This window comes from Manis pentadactyla, chromosome 4 (assembly GCF_030020395.1).
Source record: "Manis pentadactyla isolate mManPen7 chromosome 4, mManPen7.hap1, whole genome shotgun sequence".
In the NCBI taxonomy this organism is placed as follows: Eukaryota; Metazoa; Chordata; class Mammalia; order Pholidota; family Manidae; genus Manis; species Manis pentadactyla.
In genome coordinates, this window is record NC_080022.1 from 112,980,282 (window position 1) to 112,999,989 (window position 19,708).

Here is a 19,708-nt window from a genome sequence, read left to right on the forward strand (position 1 = left end):
CTGGCCTCATTACTCAGTTGTAGAGCAGCTCCAATTCCAAGGCCAAGCCAGCTTCAGTGAATTAGTTCACTGCAGCCAAAATTTGAAGTGTCCAGTCAATAGCAGCCCTGCACTGATTCCTCCATGACTACATGAGCTACTCATCAGAAATGCTCCTTCACTGGAAGCTTTCTAATTGGTACTGAGATTTTTCTGAGAAAATAAATTTTGAAAATTGTGGATATGGGAAAATATAGTTGTTATGTAGTATATGGGTAGATCTAATTTCTAGATTTAAAAAAATCTGCATAAAGTATCCTTATGTGCTAATTTTACCTTGCTGATCCTTTAAAAAAAAAGAGTCCACTTGCTATTATTCTACCACCCACATTGATAATATTTACTTTCAAGTATGGTTCCTGTTCTCATTGGGTCCTCATGATACTGTCAGAAATGGAGAGATGCTGTAAGGATAACAGGCTCTCTAAAGTCTCACAGGAAGTTTATGGTGAAGATAAATTTCTAGAACCCAGGTTTCCAGAATCAATCTAGGCCTTTTCTTCCCAGTAGTTTAGGTGGGGTCTTATTTACATAATTGAAACCCAGATTGGTCCTGTTCTTAGTGAATGGTTAATTCTGAAATTAAGGGGAAAGACTATGATTTGTGCATGAGAGGGACGCTTGCTTCATAGATGAGCCCCTCTGAGACATTTGGCAATTTTCACCAGATTTAGGTTCAGAAGGTACCCAAAAGGCCCGCTTTCACCTTGTAATTCAATCAACATTTAACTTTAGATAGTTTTCTTGAGAACTTTATTCAACAAAGAATCCCTCAAGTGACTTAAAGAACTATTTACATTCTCTTTCTCTCAATGGATATGTGTGTATATCTGTATTATAGATACTATACTAACAGTTTGGAGTATTTCCTGAGTTACTCTCTCCTTGTCTACATGTATTTTAACTAAAGTTTACAGGGAAATTGCTGGAGCAGTTTAAAAAACCTGTCTCCAATAACATCAGTAGTTGAGGCTGGGAGACAGTATGCTCTTCCCACTTCCTGAGGCCTTTTAATGTGATTATGTTGATTTTTGCCTTTGTCTTAACTGCAGTCTTCGAGTTTACCACTCAAAATCTTCCCTTTGCCAGAGTTGCCTGATGAAGTGAGTTAGCCATCTGCAGTCATCACTTACAGTGACCAAACCCTGGCTGTTTCCTAGCCTCACAAAGGACACAGCCTAGCAGTAGTGTACTTTATGACTGAAGGGAACAAGATGGATGCTGAGTAGCCTGAAGTAACACAGAAATACCCAAACACTAGAAGGGGGATGTGGGATGGAGTAGGGGCATATATTTGTCTTCCTCTACCCCACACTCTTTCTTGTAGTCCAGTGGAAGGAGAAAAATGCATTTGGTCCACGGCAAGCCAGATCATGTGTATAATAATAACTGCATAGATCTCTATCATAGGCTCCTCTCTCCAGGCACCAAATCCTGCCAAAGACACAAAAAGACAAAGACAAAAAGCTTAGAATTGAAATCAGAATCCCAGAGCCAGAAGGGCTCACTCTGAGAACAAGTTAACCTGCAGAACAGTAGTATTAAGGTAGCTACAGGAAGAGAGAGTAAAGGCCCCTGTTGTCACCCTTATTACTTTCATGTTGCTACAGACAGATAACTCCACTCACACAGCAGATGGCTGAAGCTGACTTCAGAGCAAGTAGTCATCTTCAAGGTTATCATCACCAGACATAGAGGCAGATTCTACTTAGCAGAAAAGAGAAGGAAAAAGTTAGACACTGTCCTAAGCTAGCAGGCACTGCCACTGAGACCCAGGGAGAAAATGGGTTTCCTGGTGCTCAAAGACCACCTTGGTGAAGGGTCAGGTCCTAACAATCTCCCTAGTTTGGAGAGACTTGACTGAGAAATGATAGCTTCCAAAGATGCTCTAGGAAGGACATGCTGTTTGTTACCTGATAAGCTGAGGCAGGACAGGGTATTTGCTATCTCTCCAGAGCTCTTCTTGGTTTCAGTGCGCATACTGCTAAGAGAGACATCTGTTTCTGTAGCCTGAAGGGATGAAAATGAGGAAAAGGAAGAATGTGTAGGCTGGTGAGAAAGGTAAGGCCACCCTATCATATCACTTGCAGTATTTGGTTAAGGCAATTGAGTTTGGCTGATGAGAAGGACACACTGTCTCCCCTTTGATCAACTAGTACGGTAAGTCAGAGTCCTTAGGAAGGCTCTCTACAAAATGTCATGCATAACTAGAAGCCTTCATGTCTCGAGGCACCAAGTTTGCCCCCAGGAAATGGCTACAATGGTTCACTTACCACATCCTGCAACACAGCAGCTCTGTTTTCTTCCATGTCGTCAGGAAGCTCAACTGCATATCCTTTACGAACTAATTCTAACCCAATATCAAGTTTCTGGAAAGAAAGGGAATGATGCTCTCTCTGTAAGGAAGGATAAATAAAATCTAAGGAAATAGGGCAGAAGTTCTAGTACTGATTAAAGCTATTCCTTTGGTGGGATGCTAAGCAGAATCTTACTAGGTAGAAGTAACATCAAATAAGAGTTCCTGGGAAAGAAAAAGTAAATGAGATTATAAATGTACTGAAGAGATAGTGAGGAATTAATGAACCCCAATCTTACCTTCCCATTGCTAGTATCATATAAATATATCTTGGGCCAAGTTGAGATCCCAGTCTGGACATAGCTGGAGATCTTGGCCACGAGGGGCTTCCAGTCAGCACAGTGAGTGAGTCTGTCAAACTCATCCAAAGCGTCCTCTTCCCACTGTTCACCTGGCAAATGATTGTAGGGAGGGCATTAGGAAGAAGTCAGTGCTGATGGGGAGGATTATACCCTGGAGGAAAACAGGAACTACCTCTTTCTACTCTGGAAGGTACCTTTGTTGACTGCCAGGCAAGTTTTTGGCTGCTGCTTTCTAACACTGGTGAGGAAAAGACACCTGTGCCCCCACAACTCAGAAAGCCTGGGAAAGTGGGAACCCCCTCATGTGCTGTGTGGGAGTCACTCTATTTGGAGGCAAGATCAATAAATAGTAATATGACCAATTTACCTGAGGGGGCAATCCGTGCCAGACTGCACTCTATTGCTTGAAACGGAAGGCTTAGGAAGTCACTCCTAAAGGGAAAGAAATTGTAATTAGAATCCCAGAGCCAGAAGGGCTTTCTTACATTCCTCACTTCTACACAGCACCAATTAAGCCAGTGGGAGAAGATAATCATCTGCTCCTGATAAACAGGTTCTCTTCCAATCCCTCTGGTAATGAGCTCACCACCCTATGGCCAGGAATCAGTCAACAGCTGGGATTCTAGTCTGACTCTACCCTTGCCTCCACACTGACCTGAGTGCCCTGAGGTCCCTCAGTGGGCAATCTCCATTATCTCCAAAGTCAACAAAGTAAAGGTCCAGGTTCCCATTTTCCAAGGTGCCAAGGACCCGGGCTCGATACCAGGAACCATTTGTAGGTAAAGGTGCTGCTACGATGTCTCCTACATGTACAGTCAAGTCTTCAGGCTATACATGGGGATGAGGATCAGGATGGGGGAGAGTTAGGGAAGGGGTGGGCTAAAAAACAGATATATAGGGAATACCAGAAAGAAGAAAGAACGAGCAGTTGCTCCATAGAAAGAGAAGAGAATATATCACAGTGAAAAAGATATGCCCCTTTTAATCAAACCCCAGCTCTATCCCCATGGCAACTCACCAGACTGTTCTCATAGTGTTGGGTCATCTCATTGACAAGCTTATCCAACTGCAGGCTGCGGGAACCAATGATTTGGATCCAGAAGTGGTTAGGATGTTCAGAAGCAGAGACATAGACTTCTAGGAACTCATCAGCATGGAAACTGAAGTCTGGACTGGGGACTAAACACATGGATAAGCAGGTGAGGCTTAAGAATCATCACCATCTAATATGATGACCATACCAGAATCATCTCTGGTTGAAATGGGGAGACTGCATGGGGAGAGGGTGAGAGATACAAACGGCTATTACTACTTAAAAAATGATTGGAGGGACAACTGGATAAATCATGAAAGTACATCTGAAGAAAGGTACTAAGTTATGTCCTGTATCTTTCTGTAACTGCAGTAAGAGTTTACATTCTTAGTCATCTGCCACGTACTCAAATCAGTCACCAATTATAATGAAGGTAAATCCTCCATGTGCTAGCTGTAGCATGGACCAGTGAAAAGGCACATAGACAGATGAGGGCTTATTCCAGATCCCATTCTACTACTGACTCATTATGTGGCCCTGGACAAGTCTGTGAACCTCTTAGGGGCCCTGGTCTTTCCTGCTCTTTCTAGTGCCTATGCATATAAGAGAAAGCTCACAGCCTTTTCATTCTTCTTGAATGGTGATGGTTTTTAAAAACAGTAATGAGACAGGGGAAAAAAAATCAGTCTGAGTATTTTCCTGTTGCTTGGGAAAGAATATCATGTAAATGATATGATGTATTACAGACTAGTTTCCTATGAACTAGCATATTTCTGTAACATTCTCCATCATTCAGACAAATATTACTCATTTTTCATACTAATCCAAGTAAAATATTACCAGGGCTTATCTGTGATGAGAGACTTGTAAGTCTAGTCAAGAAAAAAATAAAGTATTTTTAATTGCTTCCTATTTGGGATTATGGGTTTCCTTTGTTACTTACTTTCAAACATGGACATCTCTGGATTGGTCTGGGCTCCAGACTTATGAAAGTTGTCACCATCAGGTTTCTCCCAGGAATCCTCTTCTGGCCCTACAACAGCCACGTCACCACCTCCTTTGCAGGGAGGAACCGCCAGCAGTACAACCGGCTCCACACTACTAACAGTTTTTTCCCATAAAGCTGGTTCTCCAGTTCCATCAGACTCTGTTACTTCCTCTCTTCTTACACTGATGGGTTGCTTGCGTGGGACTCTGGTTTCTGCAGAATGGGTAATTCTCTTCCGAAGTTCTTCATCTTCTGAAACTTTCTCCAGGATCAAATGCTATGGAAAATAAGAGAAGGGATATCTATGTATTTTGGGCCAGGATGGAGTAAGGGTTTCTTCTCATTCACAGACACAAGTCAATCAGCTCCTTGCCTTGGCTGCTGTCACTTCCTTCTGTGTTCCTGAGATTTTTATAAGTCTTGATAGTAGTAACATCCCCTCTGGTTCTTTGTCACAGGTAATTTTGGCTCCAGAGGCTTTACAGATAGAACGAATTGTCTCGCCACCTCTCCCTGCATTGAACAACACATGAAAACCTGTCCTTACCTCCTAACCAAACTTAACTAGAGATATCACTGTTTTATAGATTCTGGGAGAGAGTCAGTTCTTATTTCCAAATTGAAGAGAATGTAAGATATTGAATGGAAATCAGGAGCTACTTTAATCCTTACTGTATGAAGGGAAATATTGGACCATTTGCTCTTCGCATGTCATTTAAATTCTACACATTGGCCAGGTTAACTTTGTCATTTCCATTTTTTAGACACTTGGCCTTTATCTCTTCAGTAGAAGATAACCTACACTGGTGTGTGGAACACTGGACCAGCAACAGGACATTTCTCAGCTGCTAACAGCAGCACAAGGAATGCTCTACAGTTCTACACCTTGAATGATTTGGGATAACATGAGAAGGCTTAGCTGCCCTTTAAAAATCTATGAGGTAAATACATTTACCTGAACCCTTCCGGAATCTATTTGTAAGGTTCAGATCATACAACTTCTTGAGGTAATGCATTTTGCTTTACCACTGGTTCTGTAAAAAAGTAAAGCTCTGGCTCCACATCCCTATCCTTTTATTCTCAGCAAAGTGAGGGGAAGAAGGCTAGGAAAAACCCCTGGGACGGTGTCAAAGTAAGGCAAATATACAGAAAAAGGAAACAGAGGAAGTGGTCCCATGGTACCTATGATTCTGCCCACAGATCTCTGGGGAACTGAAAGCTGCTCAGACACTGGGGTGTTCTCGGTCAGGATCTGATGGATTGCTGCTTTGGCCTTGCACACCTGAACAGGAAAACCACTGAGGAGCAGCACTCGCTCATTGCCTACATCCTCTGTGTCCACATCAATCCGGGCACCCGTCTGTTTCTGCAGCTGCAGAGAGAAGGATACATGGCAGTATGCTCTGGAAGAGCTCCCATTTGGGTCAGCTAAGGACACTCTCAACCTAACCCTGGAGGTACATGGAATTGGACAGTTATCAGCTAAATCAGGATGCTATAAGTAGTCTTCAACTACTTGTACTTATGGAAGGAGATTAGCAACAAAGTAACCCCAAATAGCAGTTAACTCAAAAGTTTCTCTTTGTGTTTTGAACTCTTTCCCCCTAATTTTATTTGGATTAGAGAAAATTTTGTTTTTTTGACATTCCAACTGAACAGTGAAGATGGTAGCAATTCAGTATTTACTGTCAATTCCACAGAAAATGACAGTTCAAACTATACCACGCTGAGAATCATCCAATCAAAAACCCACTGTTTCAAGCTAAGTCATCCATTCTCCAGGGAGTACTCATCTTTAGAAGGAAAATAGCATAGTTAGCTGAAAAGTTTCTGTATTTCTTTGAAAAATATACATAGTAAGGATGGGTTCTGTGGGATGGGGTGGAGGAGGAAATAAGTCAAAAAGTAGACTCAACCCCTGGGAAAGCCAATTGCCTGCTTGCACATTTACCTGCTTGATATTGGCTCCTTGCCGGCCAATGATGAGCTTCACAGCCTCCTGGGGAACTCGCATCTCTATCTCGATGTCATCTTCCCCAACAAAAGTCAGCCGCTCTTCTGCACAGACATAACTTATTAGATCAAACTTAGGTATAACACCAAAAGATACTACCAGCCCTCCCCTGAATCTGTAAAAAGACACTGATTCAAAAGATAAACTGAGCATCTCTATATAACAAGAAGTAGCATCTGAGTGGAAATTAAAGGTCCCAAAAGGCCAGAAGAGGGGCATTCTCTCTGGGATATTTCAGATGCTAAAACAGCTAAAGCATTTGGCTCTTCAAGGAAGGGGTGCTGGATTTCGGGCAAACTACTTCTTCCAAAACATGACTCATGGAGAAGAATGAAGGTTAGAAGTTGTCTGAGGAGTCAATTAGGCTCAGAGCTTCTGTTTGTATGTAAATCATTTCTCTAGGTCCTATTTTCTAAGACCAGCCTGTGGGGAAACTGGATACCCCAGTTACCTTCTAAAACCTAAATGGAAGGAGCCTATGAACAAGATAAGAGTGGAGATATTAAAAAAAAGAAAAAGAACCTATTGCAGTGCTGATGTTGCTGAAGTGAACACATCAACAGAATTACAAAATGAGTTCATTTCATAGACTAGCTTCACACTAAGAACATAGAAAGGGAGAAACCAAACAGTTTCAAAGATCCCTCAGAAAAAGCCAGTTAATTCCCAACGAACATACCAGGTCTGGCAAGGGAAGTTTTCTGTAGTTTTGATCTAACAAGGCCAGAAGATAGTCTGAACATTTCTGTATGTACAGCTGTGGGGTTCACATACCTCTGCTTTCCCTGTATCTGCGGTATAGGATATATGCAACTGTTGCACTGGCTGGGATCCCGAGGCCCAGTGCTATTTTCTGAACAGTGGACAAACTTGTACAAGAAGTTGGTTCAGTAGACATTTTTCTGCTGTACTCTTACATCCTGAAATAAGCAAATGAGGGAAAAGAAGCTTTCATCACCTTTACGACTGGCAGAGAGGCATGGGAACACATTACAATTCTATTAAAAAGACTACTACTATGAAAACAATAGCACCAAGCCTCAACTTCTGTGGGATGCAGCAAAGGCAGTTCTAAGAGGAAAGTATATAGCAATCCAGGCATATTTAAAGAAGGAAGAACAATCTCAAATGAATAGTCTAAATTGACAATTATTGAAACTGGAAAAAGAACAATAAATGAAGCCCAAAGTCAGTAGGAGGAGGAACATAATAAAGATCAGAGAAGAAATAAATAGAGAAGAAAAAAACAATAGGAAAAAAAAATCAGTGAAACCAAGAGCTGGTTCATTGAGAAAATAAAATAGATAAACCTCTAGCCAGACTTATTAAGACAAAAAGAGAAACTGCATACATGAACAGAATCAGAAATGAGAAAGGAAAAATCACGATGGACACCACAGAAAGACAAATTATTATTAGAGAATACTATGAAAATCTATATGCTAACAAACTGTACAACCTAGCAGAATGGACAACTTTCTAGAAAAACACAACCTTCCAAGAGTGACCAAGGAAGAAACAGAAAATCTAAATAGACCAATTACCAGCAATGAAATTGAATTGGTAATCAAAAAACTACCCAAGAACAAAACTCCTGGACCAGATGGATTCACTGCAGAATTTTATCACACATTTAGAGAAGACATAATACTCATTCTCCTTAAAAGTTTTCCAAAAAATAGAAGAGGAGGGAATACTTCCAAACTCATTCCATGAAGCCAGCATCACTCTAATACCAAAACCAGGCAAAGACATCACAAAAAAAGAAAACTACACACCAATATCCCTGATGAACACAGATGCAAAAATACTAAACAAAATATTAGCAAACCGAATTCAAAAATACATCAGGAGAATCATACACCATGATCAAGTAGGATTCATCATTTGAAAATCCATCAACATCATCCACCACCACAACAAAAAGAAGGACAAAAATCACAGGATCATCTCCATAGATGCTGAAAAAGCATTCGACAAAATTCAACATCCATTCATGACAAAAACTCTCAACAAAATGGGTATAGAGGGCACATACCTCAACATAATAAAGGCCATATATACGACAAACCCACAGCCAACATTATACTTAACAGCAAGAAACTGAAAGCTTTTCCCCTAAGATTGGGAACAAGACAAGGATGCCCACTCTCTCCATTTTTATTCAACATACTTCTACAGGTTCTAGGCAAGGCAATCAGACAACACAAAGAAATAAAAGGCATCCAGATTGGTAAGGAAGAAGTCAAAAACTGTCCCTGTTTGCAGATGACATGATATTGTATATAAAAAACTCTAAAGGATCTATGCGAAAACTACTGGATCTAATATCTGAATTCAGCAAACTTGCGGGATACAAAATTACTATATAGAAATCTGTTGCATTCCTATACACTAATGATGAACTAGCAGAAAGAGAAATCAGGAAAACAATTCCATTCACAGTTGCATCAAAAAGAATAAAATACCTAGAAATAAACTTAACCAAGGAAGTGAAAGACATGTACCATGAAAACTACAAGATACTCTTCAGAGAAATTAAAGAGGACACTAACAAATGGAAATTCATACCATGCTTTTGGGTAGGAAGAATTAATATTGTCAAAATGGACATCCTATCTAAAGCAATCCACAGATTCAATGCAATCCCTATCAAAATACTGACAGCACTCTTCAACAAACTAGAGAAAATCATTCTAAAATTTATATGAAACCACAAAAGACCCCGAATAGCCAAAGCAATCCTGAGAAGGAAGAATAAAGCAGGGGGCGGGGGGGTCTCACTTCTCAACTTCAAGCTCTACTACAAAGCCACAGCAATCAAGACAATTTGGTACTGGCACAAGAACAGACCCACAGACCAGGGGAACAGAATAGAGAGTCCAGATATTAACCCAAGCATTTATGGTCAATTAATACATGATGAAGGAGCCATGGATATACAATGGGGAAATGACAGCCTCTTCAACAGCTGGTGTTGGCAAAACTGGACAGCTACATGTAAGAGAATGAAACTGGATCACTGTCTAACCCCATACACAAAAGTAAACTCAAAATGGACCAAAGACCTGAATATAAGTCATTAAACCATAAAACTCTTAGAAAAAAACATAGGCAAAAATTTCTTGGAAATAAACATGAGCAACTTCTTCATGAACATATCTCCCTGGGCAAGGGAAACAAAAGCAAAAATGAACAAGTGGGACTATATCAAGCTGAAAAGCTTCTGTACAGTAAAGGACACCATCAATAAAACAAAAAGGCATCCTACAGTATGGGAGAATATATTCATAAATGATATAACCGATAAAGGGTTGACATCCAAAATATATAAACAGCTCACGCACCTCAACAAACAAGAAGCAAATAATCCAATTAAAAAATGGGCAGAGGATTTGAACAGATGCTTCTCCAAAGAAGAAATTCAGATGGGGTGGATGAAAGATGGCAGCATGAATGATGAGACAGAGGCTTCCTCCTAAAACCGCATATAGTATGCAAATATAATTAATACAACTAATCCTGAAAGAGCAACAGGAAAGAGGACTGCACCAGACTGCATACACCTGGAGAAAAGAGTAGACATCATGGAACAGGGTAATGTACCAAAGTTGTGGCCTTGCAGGACCCAAACCCCTCCCCCACCCCAGCTCACTGGCAGGAGGAAGAGAAACAGAGTAGGGAGGGAGTGGAGGCCTGGGACTGCTGAACCTCTAACTCTGGAGATCTGCTCTGGGAGCACAAACCTACATTTCATGGTGCCTGCATTGTACTCAGGATTAGGGGGCTGGAAAGCTAAGACAGGCCGAATTCCTGGAGAGACTGAGACTCCAGTCACTTGTGGAAAGCAGGAATCAATATCTGGCTGCTCTGGAACAAAAGAAAGGCGGGCAGTCTGAGAGACTTCCTAACAAGGAAACCCTTAGCAAGAGGGCTGCTAAAGGGACAAGGACTGCACAGAGCTTACTGCTCAGCAGAAAGGACAGGTAGACAAAATTGTCCAGGTGCACTCTGCCCAGCAGGTTGGGAGCTTTCACGATTTTCAGGTTCTCCAGCTCCCTGGCTGGCAACACAGCTCCAGGGACCCCCTCCATGATATGCAGCCTACTAAGCCTTTCTCTCGGCCAGCCCCACCTGGCTCGCAAACCAGCAAACCCTACCCTGGCATTAGGCCAGCCAGAGGGAAGATCTGTGTACAGCACCTTCAAACGCAAAGCACAGAGGCTTGCACTTGTGTGCTCAGCCCACTGGTTCAGGCAGTGGAGACATGCACAGAAGCCGGGAAGCAGGAAACAGCTCTTTCCTCCCCTGAGGCACCAATACCACTCCCCTGGAACCCCGACATTGCTTCAGGGGCTGAGCAGCTCCAGGGAGTAGAGCTTCTGGGCACTAGAGGGTGCCATAAACAAATATGAAATGCCAAAGGAACCTGGTTCAAAGTAAAATTATTAATACAACTTCTGAAAAAGATTTCAATGACATTGACCTCATGAATCTTCCAGAAAAGGAGTTCAAAATAAAAATCATTAACATGCTCATGGAGGTATGGAAAGATATTCAAGAACTCAAGAATGAATTCCGGTCAGAGATCCAATTGTTGTAGAGCACAATGGAGGGTATTAAAAGCAGATTAGATATGGTAGAGGAAATGATAAATGAAATAGAAACAAGAGAAGAGGAATACAAAGAAGCTGAGGCACAGAGAGAAAAAAGGATCTCTAAGAATGTAAGAATATTGAGAGAACTGTGTGACCAATCCAAACAGAACAATATTCATATTATAGGGGTACCAGAAGAAAAAGAGATAGAAAAAGGGATAGAAAGTGTCTTTGAGGAGGTAATTTCTGAAAACTTCCCCAATCTGGGGAAGGACATAGTCTCTCAGGCCATGGAGATGCACAGATCTCCCAACACAAGGGATCCAAGGAAGATGAGGCACCAATACCACATACAATAATGAAAATGGCAAAGATCAAGGATAAGGACAGACTATTAAAGGCAGCCAGGGAGAGAAATAAGATCACATACAAAGGAAAGCCCATTAGGCTATCATCAGACTTCTAGGCAGAAACCTTACAGGCCAGAAAGGACTGGAATGATGTATTTAATGCAATGAAGCAGAAGGGCCTTGAGCCAAGATTACCTTATCTGGCAAGATTATCATTTAAATTTGAAGGAGGGATTAAACAATTTTCAGATAAGCAAAAGCTGAGAGAATTTACCTCCCACAAACCATCTCTACAGTCTATTTTGGAGGGACTGCTATAGATGGAAGTGTTCCTAAGGTTTAATAGCTGTCACCGTACATAATAAAACCACAGTAAAGAAAGTAGAACAGCTAATTACTTAGCAAATGCAAAATTAAATTAACTATCCCCAAAGTCAATCAAGGGATAGACAGAGTACAGAATATGATGCCTAATATATAAAGAATGAAGGAGGAAGAAAAAGGAGGAGAGAGAGAGAGAAAAAAAGAACCTTTAGAGTGTGTTTGTAATAGCATATAAAGTGAGTTAAGTTAGACTCTTAGATAGTAAGGAAGTTAACCTTGAACGTTTGGTAACCACGAATCTAAAGCCTGCAATGGCAATAAGTACATACCTATCGATAATCACCCTAAATGTAAATGGTCTGAATGCACCAATCAAAAGACACAGAGTCACTGAATGGATAAAACAACAAGACCCATCTATAAGCTGCCAATAAGAGACTCACCTTAAACCCAATGACATACACAGACTAAAAGTGAAGAGATGGAAAAAGATATTTCATACAACTAGTAGGGAGAAAAAAGCAGGAGTTGAAGTACTTGTATCAGACAAAACAGACTTCAAAACAAAGAAAGTCACAAGAGACAAAGAAAGACATTACATAATGATAAAAGGGTCAATCCAACAAGAAGATATAACTATTATAAATATCTATGTGAACAACACAGGAGCACCTACATATATGAAACAAATAGTAACAGAATTAAAAGGGGAAGTAGAATGCAATGCATTCATTCTAGACTTCAACACTCCACTAACAAAGAAAATAAGTAAGGAGACAGAGGCACTGAAAAACACATTAGAACAGATGGACCTAAAAGACATCTGCAGAACTCTAAACCCCAAAGCAGCAGAATACACATTCTTGTCAAGTGCACATGGAACATTTTCAAGAATATATTATATACTAGACCACAAAAAGAGGCTCTGTAAATTCAAGAAGATTGAAATTGTACCAACCAGTTTATCAGACCACAAAGGTATGAAACTAGAAATAAATTACTCAAGGTAAATGAAAAAGCCCACAAAAACATGGAGGCTTAATAACATGCCCCTAAATAATCAATGGATCAATGACCAAATAAAAACAGAGATCAAGCAATATGTGGAGACAAATGACAACAGTAATTCAACACCACAAAATCTGTGGGATGCAGCGAAGGCCGTGCTAAGAGGAAAGTATACTGCAATACAGGCCTACCTCAGGAAAGAAGAACAATCCCATATGAGCAGTCTAAACTCACAATTAATGAAACTAGAAAAAAGAGGAACAAATAAGGCCTGAAGTCAGTAGAAGGAGGGACATAATAAAGATGAGAGCAGAAATAAATAAAATCAAGAAGACTAAAACAATAGAAAGAATCAATGAAAGCAAGAGCTGGTTCTTCAAGAAAATAAACAAAATAGATAAACCCCTAGCCAGACTTATCAAGAAAAAAAGAGTCTACCCACATAAACAAGAAAGGAAAACTCACTATGGACACCACAGAAATACAAAGAATTATGAGAGAATACTAGGAAAAATTATACGCTAACAAACTGGATAACCTAGAAGAAATGGACAACTTTCAAGAAAAATACAACTTTCCAAGGTTGAGCCAGAAAAAAACAGAAAATCTGAACAGACCAATTACCAGCAACGAAATTCTTTGGTAATCAAAAACCTTCCAAAGAACAAAATGCCTGGACCAGATGACTTCACGGCTGAATTTTATCAAAAATTTAGTGAAGATCTAATACCCATCCTCCTTAAAGGTTTCCAAAGAGTAGAAGAAGAGGGAATACTTCCAAACTCATTCTATGAGGCCAGCATCACTCTAATACCAAAACCAGGCAAAGACACCACAAAAAAAGAAAATTACAGACCAATATCCCTGATGAACATAGATGCAAAAATACTCAACAAAATATTAGCACACTGAATTCAAAAATACATCAAAAAGAATATCCATCATGATTAAGTAGATATTCAAGGGATGCAAGGATGGTACAACATTTGAAAATCCATCAACATTATCCACCACTTCAAGAAAAAGAAGGACAAAAAACACAGGATCATCTCCATAGATGCTGAAAAAGCATCTGACAAAATTCAACATCCATTCATGATAAAAACTCTCAACAAAATGGGTATAGAGGGCACGTACCTCAACATAATAAATGCCATATATGACAAACCAACAGCCAACATTATACTTAACAGCAAGAGCTGAAAGCTTTTCCCCCAAGATCGGGAACAAGACAAGGATGCCCACTCCCCCCCACTTCTATTCAACATAGTACTGGAGGTCCTAGCCATGGAATCAGACAACACAAAGAAATAGAAGGTGCACAGATTGGCAAGGAAGAAGTTAAACTGTCCTTATTTGCAGATGACATGATATTGTACATAAAAAACCCTACAGTATCCACTCCAAAACTACTAGCAAAGTTGCAGGATACCTAATTAATACACACAGAAACCTGTGGCATTCCTATACACTAACAATGAAGTAGCAGAGAGAGAAATCAGGAAAACAATATCATTCACAGTTGCATTGAAAAGAATAAAATACCTAGGAATAAACCTAACCAAGGAAGTGAAAGAACTATACCCTGAAAGCTACAAGACACTCTTAAGAGAAATTAAAGAAGATACCAATAAATGGAAACTCATCCCATGCTCATGGAAAGTAAGAATTAATATTGTCAAAACGGCCATCCTGCCTAAAACAATCTACAGATTCAATGCAATTCCTATCAAAATACTACAGCATTATTCAACGAACTAGAGAAAATCATTCTAAAATTTAGCCAAAGCAATACTGAGAAGGAAGAATAATGCTGGGGGAATTATGCTCCCCAACTTCAAGCTCTACTACAAAGCCACAGTAATCAAGACAATTTTGTACTGGCACAAGAACAGACCCATAGACCAATAGAACAGATTAGAGAGCCCAGATATAAACCCAACCATATATGGTCAATTAATATATGATAAAGTAGCCATGGTCATACAATGGGGAAATGACAGCTTCTTCAAGAGCTGGTGTTGGCAAAACTGGACTGCTACACACAAGAGAATGAAACTGGAATATTGTTTAACCCCATACACAAAAGTAAACTGGAAATGGATCAAAGACCTGAATGTAAGTCATGAACCATAAAATTCTTAGAGGACAACATAGGCAAAAATCTGAATATAAATATGAGCACCTTCTTCCTGAACGCATCTCCTCGAGCAAGGGAAACAAAAGCAAAAATGAGCACATGGGAGTACATCAAACTAAAAAGCTTCTGTACAGCAAAGGATACCATCAACAGAACAAAAAGGCATCCTCCAGTATGGGAGAATATATCTGTAAATGACGTATTTGACAAGAGGTTATCATCCAAAATATATAAAGAACTTAAATGCCTTAACACCCAAAAAGCAAATAACATGATTATAAAACATGCACAGGATATGAAGAGACAGTTCTCCAAAGAAGACATTCAGATGGCCAACAGACACATGAATAGATCCACATCACTAATCATCAGGGAAATGCAAATTAAAACCACAATGACATATCACCTCACACCAGTAAGGATGGCCAGCATCAAAAAGACGAAGAACAACAAATGCTGGCGAGGATGCTGAGAAAGGGGAACTCTCCTACACTGCTGGTGGGAATGTAAGCTAGTTCAACCATTGTGGAAAGCAATATGGAGGTTCATCAAAAAATTAAAAATAGAAATACCATTTGACCCGGGAATCGCACTCCTAGGAATTTACCCAAAGAATACAACTTCTCAGATTCAAAAAGACATATGCACCACTATGTTTATTGCAGTACTTTTTACAATAGCCAAGATATGGAAGCAACCTAAGTGTCTATCAGTAGATGAATGGATAAAGAAGAGGTGGTACATATACACAATCGAATACTATTCAGCCATAAGAAACAAAGAAATCCTAGCATTTGCAACAACATGTATGGAGCTGGAGGATATTATGCTCAGTGAAATAAGCCAGGCAGAGAAAGACAAGTGCCAAATGATTTTCTTCATTTGTGGAGTATATCAATGAAGGAAAACTGAAGGAACAAAATAGCAGCAGACTCAGAGACTCCAAGAAGGAACTAGTGATTACCAAAGGGGAGGGGTGTGGGAGGGCAGAAGAAGGGGATTGAGGGGTATTATGTTTAGTATACATGGTGTGGGGTATAATGGGGAGAACAGTGTAGCACAGAGAAGGCACATAGTGGATCTGTGGCATCTTACTACACTGATGGACAGTGACTGCATTGGGGTATGGGTGGGGGAACTTGATAATACGGGTAAATGTAGTAACCACATTTTTTTTCCATGTGAAACCTTCATAAGAGTGTATATCAATACCTTAATAAAAAAAATTAAAAAATAAAACAAAAAAAGAGAAGAAATTCAGATGGCCAATAGGCACATGAAAAGATGCTCCATATCGCTAATCATCAGAGAAATGCAAATTAGAACCACAATGAAATATCACCTGACATCGGTTAGGATGGCCAACATCCAAAAGACAGACAACAACAAATGTTGGTGAGTATGTGGAGAAAGGGGAACCCTCCTACACTGCTGGTGGGAATGTAAATTAGTTCAAACTTTGTGGAAAGCAGCATGGAGGTTCCTCAAAAACTAAAAATAGAAATACCATTTGACCCAGGAATTCCACTCCTTGGAATTTACCCAAAGAAATCTAGATCCCTTATTCAAAAAGATGTATGCACCCCTCTGTTTATCACAGCATTATTTGCAATAGCTAAGACATGGAAGCAACCCAAGTGTCCATCAGTAGATGAAGGGATGAAGAAGAGGTGGTATATATACACAATGGAACATTATTCAGCCATAAGAAGAAAACATAAGAAGAAATCCTACCATTTCCAACAACACAGATGGAGCTAGAGCGTATTATGCTCAGTGAAATAAGCCAGGCAGAGAAAGACAAGTATCAAATTATTTCACTCATCTGGAGTATAAGAACAAAGAAAAAACTGAAGGAACAAAACAGCAGCAGACTCACAGAACCCAAGAATGGACTAACAGTTACCAAAGGGGAAGGGACTGGGGAGGATGGGTGGGAAGGGAGGGATAAGGGAGAAAAAGGGGCATTACGTGTAGCACACATAATGTAGGGGGGTGGGCACTGGGAAAGCCGTACAACACAAAGAAAACAAGTATGTGGTGGGGACTTGGTAATGGGGGAAGTCTAGTAACCATAATGTTGCTCATCTAATTGTAAATTAATACCACCAAAAAAAAAGGCTACTACTGCCTACTTTGCCATTTTGAGAACTTAAGCAGTCTCAAAATTTTCAAATAATAGGTTTCAGGGCATTTTTAAAGAGTTAGCTAACCTAAGTCCTAAACAGAAGCATACTTCATCCCCCTCAAGAACTATACATTGCTTGTAGTTTTATAAAAGACAAAGGAACAAAACATTATTAAATGAATCAAATATTTTAAAAACATATATTTAGATTTCATATCAAACTACTTAAAATTCCTTGTCTGTGTCCTATTCTTCCAAGCCTTCCAGTTGCTATTGTCCCTGCAAGGAATGGCTTTCCAGGTCTAATTTTGGAATTTGCTACTTTGACTTCTCTTCCTTCTTTTATTTACTGTCTGTACTCCTGATTTCTATTTATTCCTCAACTTACAGTGAACAGAAGTTCTGCTCTGCTCCTTCACCAGAACTATAGCTTTCCAGATAATCAGCCTAGATGGTACATATAAGCCTTATGTAATCTTACCTCTGTGCCTCTGGTTTCTCCTGTTTTACTGCAGGGGCCTTCGGAGTTTTGGACTTGTCTTCCGAAGGCCTCTATCCACTGTAGCTGTCACTCTGCCCTGTTTGGACAATTTCATCCACACCTGCAGTAGCAACTATACCTATACGCTAATGACTCAACAACACTGCACCTGGATTGATTCTGAAGCTCATCAAATCTCATTTAGACCATTGCAATGGCCTTCTCACTACTAGTCTCTGACAACTGTATCTTCATTTTGTTGCCAAGCAAATCTTAACATGTCCCTCACTATATTTCCATATTTCATATTCTTTCCCATCCTCCCAATTATTTCATTCCTTCTCTTCTCAAACCTCTAGTGCTTCCTTCTCCATCCTATTGATGTCCTTGCTTTCTATTCCACTGAGAAAGTAGAGCATTCAGATAAAAAAATTAACAAACTTCTATTACATTTACCCAGCAATATCCTATCTTCTCACTTGTGGCCCTGGATGAACTGTCTCTGCTCCTAGTGTTAGAGTAGGTAGTTATCTAGACACAAACCGGGTGAGGAAGGGAGACTTAGGCTGGTGTTTACTTTGGCTAGATGCTTGCTTACATTCTACACTGTTGAAAGTTTCTCTTAAGAAAAGTTGGAAATAATACAATGGAAATAGGGATAACTATAATACTGAATACTAGCTTGTGTTTGACTTTATTACTTCAAATTGATTTTGAGAAGGAGACTAAAGCAAGGTCACAGCTCCTAAGGGTAGCTGGGTAAAGGAAAGAAATGTGAATTATTTCATGGTGACAAATGTACCTAGAAAATGTTTTTTAATAAAACCCAGCTTCGAAGTTTCTTCACATTTGTATTAAAACAGTTGCTAACAACTGACATGTATAACTAAGGCTTACTTTTATATTATCATTAAAAAACATAGGTAGGAGTCAAGTCACATTGTGAGTTCCATTCAGTTAAGGGTCTTTCATTCCAGTGTCTCCTAATAACCAGAACCTAGAAAGTACATAAAACATGGTGACAGGCTTGTTGAATTGAAGCAGTTTATTCAATTTTCTTATCCTTGCTACATTTGTTTTTAAACCAGTGAGTGAAAAAAGCCTCAACCCATTTCTCTCAAGCTGAGAAGAAAGTCTAAAAATGTAGACTTTGACGTGGGAGTCTTGTCAAAACCCACAATGCTTTAAGAAGGAGGAAAACTGGAAAAACAAAAAATCCAACTTATTCTGACTACTATGAATAGTCATCCTTTGAGAGATAAAGAAAAAGTTGGGGAAAATGAAATGCAAACTGATAAAATGATGGTGGTTCTCTCAAAAAGGACCGGTGGAAGAGCCCACGCTCGCTTGGGTAAACCCTCCCGCCCCGTCTCGGTCATGGCTTAACCCCGCGACCAGAGCATTCTTTCGGATACGGTTACCAGCCCCTGGGGTGAAGCTGCCCCCCAGAGCTGCGCCCCACCACCCGGGGACCTACATTTCCGCCTCCCTGTCGCGGGGGTGCCCCCGGCCCAGCCTCTCCCGCTCCCCAAACCTCTTCTCCGGGTCCCGCCTTTACCGTTCCCAGTCGGCCGTCCCGCGCTCAGCGCCCCACCTTACCCCTGCCGTCTCGGCCACCTTCCATTCGTACGGAAGTCGGAGCCCCTCCCGCCTCGCTCCTTCCGCCGCGTGCCCGCCCCCGCAGCCCGCCCGCACCAATCACCACCCGGCCGGCAGTCAGACCACTCGCCTTTCCCGCCACAACCAATCCTAACCGCGGGCTGCCCTTGAGAGACCGCGCTGCGGGGTGCTGATTCCCCATTACCCGGATGGAATTCGAAGCCTCCACCATGCCAGCCAATAGGATCCAGGGAAATCAGACACTGTTAATTGACATTGCACCTGCTGAGAATTAACAGCCAATTAGAGGCTTCACTGAGTCCCGCCTCTAGGCCAATTAGCGAGGAA

General features: G+C 40.5%; 1 protein-coding gene across 8 annotated transcripts; it reads right to left on the reverse strand.

Moving 5' to 3' along the window:
- Positions 1-775: 775 nt before the first annotated feature.
- TDRKH (tudor and KH domain containing) lies at positions 776-19,435 on the reverse strand. Of its 8 annotated transcripts, none has more exons than XM_036905110.2 (14): positions 19,320-19,429; positions 7,507-7,652; positions 6,670-6,776; positions 5,901-6,090; positions 5,092-5,231; positions 4,674-4,995; positions 3,716-3,876; positions 3,353-3,525; positions 3,065-3,129; positions 2,635-2,786; positions 2,313-2,408; positions 1,953-2,049; positions 1,668-1,743; positions 1,245-1,473 (listed from the first exon to the last, which is right to left on the reverse strand). In XM_036905110.2, the coding sequence occupies exons 2-13, from the start codon at positions 7,628-7,630 to the stop codon at positions 1,691-1,693; spliced, it is 1,680 nt and encodes a 559-aa protein (XP_036761005.2). In that variant the 5' UTR covers positions 7,631-7,652; positions 19,320-19,429; the 3' UTR covers positions 1,245-1,473; positions 1,668-1,690. The 8 variants fall into 8 exon arrangements, with proteins under 8 accessions (XP_057356722.1, XP_036761000.2, XP_057356723.1 ...); XM_057500743.1 differs by having other exon boundaries at positions 2,313-2,435; XM_057500739.1 differs by lacking the exon at positions 1,668-1,743 and having other exon boundaries at positions 776-1,473; positions 2,313-2,435; positions 19,320-19,435.
- Positions 19,436-19,708: the final 273 nt, after the last annotated feature.